At 36.1% G+C, this 10,937-nt stretch overlaps 1 protein-coding gene across 1 annotated transcript; it reads right to left on the bottom strand.

The window, feature by feature from the left end:
* Nucleotides 1-1,364: 1,364 nt before the first annotated feature.
* On the bottom strand, nucleotides 1,365-10,124 carry MUC7 (mucin 7, secreted). The gene is made up of 3 exons (XM_006188709.2): nucleotides 10,012-10,124; nucleotides 8,544-8,613; nucleotides 1,365-3,174 (listed from the first exon to the last, which is right to left on the bottom strand). Exons 2-3 carry the CDS (start codon nucleotides 8,595-8,597, stop codon nucleotides 2,455-2,457), a joined length of 774 nt encoding a protein of 257 aa, XP_006188771.1. The 5' UTR covers nucleotides 8,598-8,613; nucleotides 10,012-10,124; the 3' UTR covers nucleotides 1,365-2,454.
* Between the last annotated feature and the right edge of the window lie 813 nt (nucleotides 10,125-10,937).

The following is a 10,937-nucleotide window of genomic DNA, read 5'->3' on the forward strand; positions in this document are numbered from 1 at the left end:
TTAAAAATAGAACTATTATATGATCCAGCAATCCTACTTCCAGGTATGTATCCAAGGGCAACAAAACCATTACCTCAAAGAGATTTCTATAGTCCCGTGTTCACTGCAGCATTATTCACACTAGCTATCTAAGGCAAGGAAACTTACCTAAGTGTCCATCAACAGATGAATGAATCAATAAAATGTGAGATACATATATATATATACACACACACACACACACACACACATATATATATATGATATATACAAAATGCAATATCAGCCAGCCTTAAAAAGTAAAGGAAATCCTGTTATGGAATATCATTATGAATAATGCATTATAGTCTGTCATTTTCATTGGGTTTTGCATATTTTAATTCCTTCCCTGAAGAGGGCTCATATTTTAGTTGAGGTTTGTTGATTACAGTCAAAAATTTTATCAGAGTTATCACTATTATACTTCTAGATCCAGGGGTTGAGCCTGAACCGTGCCTCTATATTTTTCACTTCTTCATTCTTTTCTTTTAGTAATAAAATGGGCTATTTTAAGGATAACTTATAAAGATTCAATTAAAATATTACGATTGCCATGAACTTTAGAAATGTTGATTTGCACGTTCTCCTTTACAAAAAATACAGTGAAATTTCTAGACATTTATGTCAACGAGGGTTAGAATTCTCCCTTGTTTTGCTTCCTAACTAAGCATAAGTTATGTCAGTATAAAGAAATTGTATAATGTTAACCTTCTTTGTCTCTCACACTGCTCAGGGCAACTGGGTGTAGTGTTGTAACACATATGGTTCTTCCTGGGGATAATGTGATTCTCTGTTTTGTTCTGTTCCACTCCATTACATTCTACCCCAAACCATTCATCTCATTCAAGATTTTGACCTAGAATTCCAATTCACATAATGAAGTGTGTGTTGATAATGGTGAAGTTTTCAGCCTCAAGATGACATGTTTTGGCCACTCTAAAACTGGCGAATATTCCCAGGGAAAAGACTAGTTACTATTCTTTTAAAATAATTCAGAAAAGTACTGAGCTACTCCAAAATGAGACTGGAAGGAACAGAGTTAAGTGAGAGGGATGGCAGTCTTTAATTATCAGTCTGACATGCATGGGACGAACACCAAATCTGAATTGAAAACGTATATTAATAAGTAAGATTAAGTAAAGATTAAGTTAATCTAAGTAAATTAACTACTTCATTTGACTGATGAAAAAAACTGAATTTCAGAGATATAGAGTGCCCTACTCAGGTCACTGGCTAATTAGTGGCAGAGTTGACGAGAATGCAAAACTTCATTTGGGCCTCTTTTCATCCATTCTCAGAACCTAAGAGAGACAAAAGGCTTCCAAATACACACAATAAAAATAGACTTCCATGTGCAATATTTATTATTGGCAAAAGATCTAAGTACAATCATCAGAATTCTTAGTAGTAGTGACAGAAAATAAAAATACCTCCACATCCCAAATTAACACCATCTTTTTATATTAAGTCGATAGTTTTTATTCTTCTATGAGTAGAATCAGGGTTTATTTTCAGAGACAACTTTGTAAACAAGACAACAGGGCAGTAGTTTGGGATGGTTTGCTTTAAAACACATTGAAATGTATAGATAAAAGTTTTAGAAAATATTCACTCTTGATATATTCCACATTGTGAATTAAATTAATAGTAAGTTGAATTAATTGAATTAATAGTAAAATATTATGAGCACCATGTGAACATACAAAAAGTCTTCTGTGGTTTACAAAAGCTAGAATCAAGCACATCAGATCTTAACTTAGATTATAATACAATAAATGTCTATTAAGAGCTCTAAACAGTTACATGCTCTCAAAAAAGTAGTGTCCAGAGTCCTGGTTTGTGCTTGGCTGCCAGATTTCATTTTCAGTCACTTCAAATCTTCACTTGATACCAACTTTCCCCTTTCTTGGCTCACATTTTGTGGCATGCAATTTCATTTAAAGTTTTGAGATGATTTAAAGATCTTTGTTACTAATCAGTAATGCAGTAATACAGAAAGGTCAGTCTATTGATAGATGTTTTTGTTCATTTGAAGAAACCTAATTTTAACCCTTTATATTTGTGGGATTAGGTAATTCAGGTGTACTAGGGGTAAAATGTAGTCACCTTAGAGTTTCCAACATTTAGGGAAAATAAATGGTTGCTGATCCAGTTTTCTTTCTTTATCTAATGGCTTTCTCTTCCCTCAGTGATCTATCTCTGTAGGTTCCATAAAGTGATCTTAAATCATGGTCAGGCACCTGATCTGTGGGATAGAGGTGATTTTTCTTGTTAATAGGTCATGTGAGGTGAATAGTTAGATTCCAAGATTAGTGATAGTGCTTTAAATTCGAGTAATATTATGACTTCACTTTGAGATTGGTGGCAAAAGTAAAGTGATAGCTCTGTACTCATAAATCATATCTAATGACAGAACACTTCACAATGTATGATGTACTAGTTCTTTGTTGCAATATTAAAAATTTGCTCCCACAGCTTACTAAGAGTTAAGAAGAATTCAGAAAATGTTTTTTTAACAGCAGATGAAGTTGTATCTTCAGCAGTAGTAATTTTATTAGGATCTAGAGCAGTAGTTTGGGTTGTGGGTGCAGCTGTAGTTTTGGGAATTTCAGGTGTGACTGTGGTTGGGGAAGGAGTAGGTGTGGTGTTTGGGGCAGCTGTGGTCTCCTCTGGAACTGGGGCGATTGGTGTAGTTGGGGAAGCTGTAGGTGGGACAGCTGTGTCTTCTGGTGAAGCTGGGGAATGTGGTGTTGCTACAGCTGCAGAAGAGCCTGTAGGGCTGTTATCGTCTCTTGCAAATGTGGTGGGAGTCTTCTGAGCAGGAGAGGTCACACTTGAAGGGGGACTAATTTTGGTAGGTAGGGGAGTCACAGGTGGGATTTGGGTAGTAGCCTCTGAGGTATTATTGTTGACCACAGTGTTGTTTTTAATGGGAGAGTTGGGTGGCAAGGAAGGTTTTGGCCTTGTGGGGTTTCTCCCTCTTGGCTTTCGAATCTTTCGGCGTCTGGATTGACTAAAAGGGGACTGCTTTTGAATGAATGGATTCCAGTAAGGTGGTAATTTGGGATAAAATGGCAATCCATGGTCTACTATATACAGACGGAGATTATTCTTTTTGTGAAGTATTTCTCGTTGCTGTTTTTGACCTTCACTGAGCTGTAGAAAAGAAAAAGTACAGGAGCTGAAAACATCCATTTATTTATTAACTATGGGATTATTGCTGAGTGTGAAATGAGCAGTATTTGTGGAATTTTGGGATTGGAAACAAGATTTTAGTGGATTGAGTGGTTATCCTTCCAATTTCACCAAATCTGAATAATGACTTGCTATTAGAGTTTCATTTTATCAAATAGTTAATCTCCTGGTTAGCTAGGATGAATGTACTCCTGTGGGCTCAAGCCTGGAAGATCAGCTAGGTCTGCCCTTTTGTGCTTGCAGTTTCTCACTTTTTCTTCTGGTAGAAAATGGTCAAGTTACTGCCTGAGGCTTGAGTAAAAAGTCTACCTGCTTGCTGCACTGTTTTAGTGAAAGCTTTGTCAAAGGCATTCAACTGAGATCTAAGGAGTCCTTTCTGAATCACACCCCTCATATCCATCATCCTTAGAAAAATAAAACAAAACAAACAACAAAAACCCAGACAATCAACTTAACAAACCAAAGCACATCTCAGCTTCATATCTTCCATATCAGAAAAAGCCTAGTTTTTAGCTTTTTTACATTGGAGAAAGGACTCTGACTATTACCCTTTAACTTTATTATTAAAAAATTAGGATTACAGAAACTCAAGGGGTTCATGAATCCTATGATATTGTAGAAAATTTTGCATGTTTATGTGTTTTCTCTGGATGGAGGCCCCTTTATGAATTTTTAAAGGTGTTCACATCTGCAAAGAACACTGATCTAGTCCAACTGTACATCTGGTACTTAATCTTTTCCCAATATACTTTATGAATGACTTTCCAGCCTATGCTTGACAATGTCTTCTGATTGAGAACTCACTACCACATCTCCCAGGGTAGCCTGGTCGAGTTCTTCTTGATACTGAATAGAAGTTTGTTTCTTGGGATTTCCATTCGTAACTGAAGAGAGATTTATTTCTTCAGATTTTCATTTTTGGTCTTAATTCTATTCTTTGGCAGTACATAGATCCTGGAGCCCTTCAAAATTGGAAAATACCTACCATGCCATCTGAATCTTATATTCTTCAAGGTTAACATTCTTAGTTCCTTTAGCCATTACTTACATTATTTAAGTTAGAATACCATCACTGTTTCAATTTCTTATCTCTAAACATTCTGCAATTTATCTATATTCCTCTTTTCCTTCCTATTCCATCTCATACTAGAATTTTATACTATCAATGGTATTAATTTAAATTGGAGAAAATAAATATTATCTTAAGGATAAAGGGGTCACAGCCAAGAGTTCCAACCAAATTATGTTACATATTTTCCTCCTGACAATTTCCACACAAATCCTTTTTAGACCACCAAATAGATAAATCACTCTAGTCCCATATTGTACAACTGTCTTCAGAGATAGAGTTTAGTGCAGGTAAAGTGACTGACTGCTTGTGAGAAACTAGCAGAGTTGTTCAGCTAAGATAATTCCTCAGAGACTAATATACCCAGCCTCAAAAATAACCTTGAAAAGTATTAATTGTTTTAAAAAATTATCCAAGGAATTTCAATTCTGAGAACATCTATAAGTTAAAATAATGGCTTCTGATCCACATAACTTTGATGTTTTTGCATAGATATTTCTCAAAAGGCCACAGAATTCCGGAATCTATAACTGATCCCAGGATGCACCTCCACTCAATGGAATCTCTCAGAAGATCCTCTTCATTAGAGGGCAGTGGTTTTCTAACATAAAATAAGCAGATTACATTGTTCAAGCAGCTCTTTCCCTGGAGATTAAATATGCAATCCAGATAATTACAATACTGCTCTGCTTGAAGCAGGATTGAGGGCCCCATATTCCACCAGCTCAGTCTCCTCCTTTCCACATGGTCTCTGAGGATGCTGTGAAGAACTCCCAGATATTAGAGGAACATGTTTGAAACACACAGCATCCTACTGTCAGTGGAGGTTTGGGTCTGTCCAGTGTCTGCCATTAAATAATTGAGTGTTTTGGGGCAAATCACGTAATTTTGCTGCATCTTAGTTTACTAATTTATGGAGTGATTCAGATTAAATTAAATTCCAGATCCAATGTCTAATTCTATGACTTCTATGCTTTGAAATAATTATGTTATTCATTCCCTTAATCAGATAATCAGCTTCATGAGGACAGGGATTTTGTTTTGTTAATTTTTGTATGCCATTACCTAGAACAATGCCTTGGCACCCATTAGATATTTATTGAATCAACAAACACATGGAATTGATAATAAAGAAACTAATTTCTCATTGTGTAAAATCGTAACATTAAAAAGTGTTTAAAAAGTGTTAATAGGATGTTAAAAAGTTCCAGCTATTTTAATTTATTTGACAAAAATAATGTCTATGACATTTTCACATGAAGGCAAGTTAATTAAATCCTATTAGATTTTAATGTTAGCTTAGCATAGAACCTGCAGCAGATGACCAGTTTGACTAGTTTACTTAAAATATATTGACTGATTATTATGATTAGCAGTTATAGATGGCTTTAATAGCCATCTATTAAAGATGAACTTGTTGACTGGGACTGGGTTTAGGGGAGCTTGAGAAGGGGAGGAGTTGAAAATACCTCTAAAGGTTTGAGCTCAGATGATTGAAGTACGGAAGTACATATAGTAAATATAGATAAACCAAGAAAAGCAGTTTAAAGATATTCTCATTTGCCTGTTCATATCCATTATTTATTTTTCAAAAAAAATCCTTATATAGCACTTTGTGTCTGGCCCTATTCTAAGTGGTTTACAATATGAATTTATCAATTCCCTAATAACACCATAAGGTGAGTACTCTTATTTTTCTCATTATAAAGATGAGAAAACTGAGTCCCAGAGAGATTAAGTAACTTTTAGAAGAATGTCTCTCCATACACAAATCACACTTTGAGGGGAGAGGAGAGGGAGAAGAGGTGAGCAGCCAGGGGAGAACTGACTGGTCACAGGGACAGGTGGATGGGAGAGTGGACTGGAGTCAAGGAAGGGGGAGAGGAGAGTGGGCTGGAGTAGGGAAAGGAGCAGAGAGGAAGTGCAGTCAGGGACAGGGAGGGCAGAGAGGCACAGGACACCTGGAGCAAGAAAGGAGGGTTCAGAGGAAGCAGAAGATTCCTAAAATCACTAGAGGAATGCCAAATTTGGGGAGTTGGAGAAGGAGGGAAAAATGGGCCATGAAAGAAACAGAGAAATAGGAAGAGAACTAGAAGGGTGCAAAGTCAGATAGGCACTTTTTTGAAATTAGAAAGCACACTGAACGTCTTAATTTTTGATTACTAGTCTATCTTTATGACCATTTGGAAACCAGTAATCCTTCTCCAAAGAGGAACAGAATAGCATATTTAAGTAATGTTATATTTAACAGAGCTCCTCATCTGACTCCGGAATACACCTCCTCAATCTTTTGGGGGGAGCATCTGAAAGACAGAGGCCAGATTATCTGCTCCCTGAAATCACTCCACAAAAGCAGAGTAGGTTGTTGCCAGGACTCCAGGACTGGTCTTTTCTTACTGTGGGTTGGTGCCTCCCTCTGGTACATTTCGTGCTTTCTAAGGACCAGGTCAAGGTATTGCTGTGCTACCTCCTCATATTCAAGTTCTTTGGAAATTCTCTCTCTCACTAGAAGGGTTTTGAGAATTGGGCGGTGTAGAGAGTTTCCAGTTTATCCTGTACAGGTGGAAGAGTTGATTCTTTGGTGCCTGGATTTGTAGGAAGTACCAGGAAGGGCTTCCCCCAAATAACAACACAGCTTTAGCCATTCCACCATTACACAATGATTTATGTTGCTTGGAATGCCATTTCTTGTAATCTAGAGGTGTTTGGTAACCAGGGGTTTCTTGTTAAAATTTAACTTGTTAAAATTTAACTTATTAAAATGTTAATATCACCATGCATATTCAGACCATAAATCCTTATCAACTAGTATGTAAATAGAGATTATAACAATCTTACAGTCATAATATTTACATCTATACTATGCTTTACAATTAATAAATGCATGTGTTCTCTTTTACTCTTCAACAGCCTTGTGAAGCACATACTGTTATTACTATTTTTACATAGGATAATTGGAGTCCTATAGGTAGACTGTAGCTAAGCATTCATCTGGATGTTCAGATGATGAATTAAGCCCATATCTCTGAGCCCCATTTGAGTGCACTTTCTGCCACAATCATAGAAATAAGCATTAGGGTCCAGCACCTAAGATGATATTTTTTGGTGATGTGGGGGATATTATGTGATAAGTGGGGAATATGAGAGTATCCAATAATAAATTCCATCCACCTTATCAGTTCTCCTATCCTATCTACTCTCTACAATCATAATATTCTGAGGCTATTTAGCTTTGTTCAATAAATCTATATTCTACTTCTCGACTCTTCCTTCAGTTTTGTTAAAATAAAAGTGAACAAATACATAGAAGTTTATAGCCTTCGAGACAAATATGGTTATTTTTTTACACCATGTATCACTTTGAATCATTAATTTTAATCTTCCTTTCTCAGTAGACCCTAAATACCTTAAAGGTAGGATCCATTTTGTCATTTTTCTGGTGGTTTTGGAAACCACACTTTCCTGTACTTTTTTGTGGTTCCTTCATTTTCTCTATTTATATTCAGACTTCCTGTGTTTTCTTTCTAGGTGATCTTGTAAGGTCCTATGGCTTCAGATACATTCTAAATATAGACTTCACCCCTGGACTTCTTTCTGAACCCCAAACAATGTACATCAATTGCCTCTTGACATCTCCTTGGAGAAGTCCAATAGCCATTTCAAATTTAAGATATCTAAAACAGAACACTTTTGTTCATGTCTTTCTTTTACCACACACTCAACCCAGCAGAAGTTATAGTAGACTTAATCACCAGAATAGATCTTAAATCCACCCTCATGTTTTGCTTTAATTGCTGACATTTAGTGCAAGTCACCACCATCTTTTATCTGGACCACTGCTATAGCTTCTTGAGTGGTCTCTTTACCTCAACTTTTGTCCCCCCACAATCTGTTTTCTCCCTAGAACCCAGAGTCATGTCACTCCTCCGTTGACATGAGAATCATCCCAAGACTTCTGGTATACTGATAATGGAATCCATATTCTATACCAATGAGACCCTACATGATTTTTCTTGTGTATCTCCACCTGATTGCATCACACCCATGATAAAGTTGGTGCTATACAAATATCAGTTAAATGACCCAAATCATTTTCCTGTATTTTAAGTATTTGTTGTCCTATGTTTCAGCCAAAACAAAAGATGCCAAGCTTCTTGGAAACAGGAATTGTATGTTGTACGTTTGAAGTCTCACTTAGCTATATACACCAAATGTTACTGATCTACAAGAAAGAATAAAAGTTATTTGGGTGGATACTTACTGAGAAGCAAGCACTCAGTGCACAGATGCACAACAGCAGTGGCAGAGTTTTCATTTTTTTCTGTTGGCTCCTGGGAAAAGCAGAAAAATGGCTCACTATTTAATGATGATACTGTGGGAGAGTGATGCATTTTTTTTGGTAAATGATTTATTTTTGTTAGAAAGTATAGTTTGAAAGAGACTAACGGTTCCTGAAAATTATGTATATATTTTCACTTCATAATGGTGCGGCAAAATTGCTTCAGGCTAAAACACATTCTTTTGGAGAGAAAGCAATGGAGGATGGTCAAGAATTATTCTTGTAACTCGTTTGTAGCATGAGCATTCACCAGTGATATTAAAGATTGCCTAGGAAGGGCAGGATCTTAGGAAGTTTAGCAATAAGAGAAGGAAATAACTTTCTTCTTATTTCTATTCAGGTTCTAGAAGCCTCCCTACTTGGTAGACTATCATACAAACTACCTGATGTTTACTGAACATGATTTTGTAAATGTTCCATGATGTTTTTTTTAAGCAAAGAAAGGTATTCCTTGTCTCTATGTTAGAAGGCTGTTACTTAGGACAAAGAATCAAATGGACTCTTTCCCAAATTTCATTCTACTGAAGATTTTACCATTTGGTCCCCCTTTTCTAAATCCTTAAATGATAGGAATTATATTTTATTCATTTTATATCATCATGCTTAACATGCAGTGCAGATTTAATCAATATTAAAAAAAAACTGCCAAAAGACAATTGTATTTTTGGCTACAGATTGTAGGAGGGGAGAGTAAGGGAAGGGCATTTTATTCTTTTTTTCTTCTTATTTTGATCATGTATACAGTATATACATCTCAGCTTGACTTTAGAAAACAAAATAATGGTTAAATATTTATGTAGATGGAGTAGTTATTAGGGCAAGTATATTAGGGTACACATGTCAGTGTGGTGTGCTATCAGATCAGATACGCTTCACAATATAGCCTGGTGGTTTATCAAACCAGAGGGTATTAGAGTCAATCATTCTTGATTTAAATCCCAACTCTGCCATTTACTGTGTGACTTTGAGTGAGTTGCAATCTTACATCTTAAGATAGTCCTGAGGAGTGGCTGGAATAACATATATTACAGATTATACTGAGAACAATGTTTGGTCCATGATAAAGGCTCAGTGGTGGTTATTATAGTGCTAGTCTACTAAGAAGAAAGCCATCTGACCCAATTGGAGAAAGAAATTATTACTATTTTATCAGGCTCCTAATCCTGTCAGATTTTCTTCTTTTTATTTTCAAGATTAAGAAATATTCCCCATTGATCATATTTTCTTCTAGTAACAAATGGGTTGAATCTGTTATCACGTAGTTTAGCAGTTCACAAGAACAGAGGAAAATAACTGTATTAGAACTGCTACTATTATTTATGTATAGAACTTGAAAGCTGCTTAGCTGACATTTGAATATATTAGCCCCCAGTCTAAGATATCCATATACCTGGCCTGGTGTGCCTCTTTCTTCTTAGGATGTTGGATCCAATTGATTGCCTTCAGCTGATCCTTTTAGGGTGGTATGGAAGCAAAGAAAGAGAAAGCACAAGAGAGTTTTCCAGTTTTATATCTCTCCAGTTGAGTTTTATGGAAATAGGAAATGTATTGGATTTAGGATAAGGTTACTTCTGACAAGGAATTTGATTTCAAAGACGAAGAAAGGATACATGTAATTTGCTGAGGTTGACAGTAGTCCTTTGTGCATCAGTTTCTTCCTGATAAACATGGTGACAATAAGAGGTTCTGAATGAACAGTTGATCTGATTGATAAGAAGCGTGATAATGATTGATGACACTTAAAGCTACTTTAACAACCATGGCCCAGGTCTTCCAAGGAGGAACAAATCTTCCATCCTTTCCTGTTGGCTTCTTAAATTAAGCAGAGGGATTGCCCTCTGACATTTCATGTGATAGAGCACCATTTTTCCTCCATCAAGAAATACAATTTAGCAAAGGGTAGAGAATTTAAAAAAATAACACGATGCTACATATAGTTGACCCTTGAACAGCTCGGGTTAGGGACACCAAACTGCACAGTTGGAAATCTGCGTATAACTTTACAGTGGGCCCTCTGTATCCTTCAGTTCTGCGTCCACAGATTCAACCAACCACATATCACGTAGTACTATAGTGTAGTATTTATTAAAAACAATCCCCCTGTCAGTGGACGCAAGCAGTTCAAACCCATGTTGTTCAAGGTCAGCTGTACTGGTGAAAGGAAATTACTTCAGAGCTGAAAGAGAAACATTGAGTTTTTTTTAACATGAGTAATTTAAAAAAATTGATTTTTTTAAATTTTGAAAAATGTTCAAACACACAGAAAAGTGAGAAGAGTAGTATAATGCACAACTATACATCCACTCCCTAGATTTC

This window comes from Camelus ferus, chromosome 2 (assembly GCF_009834535.1).
Source record: "Camelus ferus isolate YT-003-E chromosome 2, BCGSAC_Cfer_1.0, whole genome shotgun sequence".
In the NCBI taxonomy this organism is placed as follows: domain Eukaryota; kingdom Metazoa; phylum Chordata; class Mammalia; order Artiodactyla; family Camelidae; genus Camelus; species Camelus ferus.

Excerpts from the sequence above, each read along its gene's own strand:
- MUC7 (XM_006188709.2), bottom strand. The coding sequence starts at position 8,597 with ATGAAAACTCTGCCACTGCTGTTGTGCATCTGTGCACTGAGTGCTTGC. Across the intron at positions 3,175-8,543 it reads CACTGAGTGCTTGCTTCTCA|CTCAGTGAAGGTCAAAAACA; the intron begins GTAAGTATCCAC and ends TCTTTTCTACAG.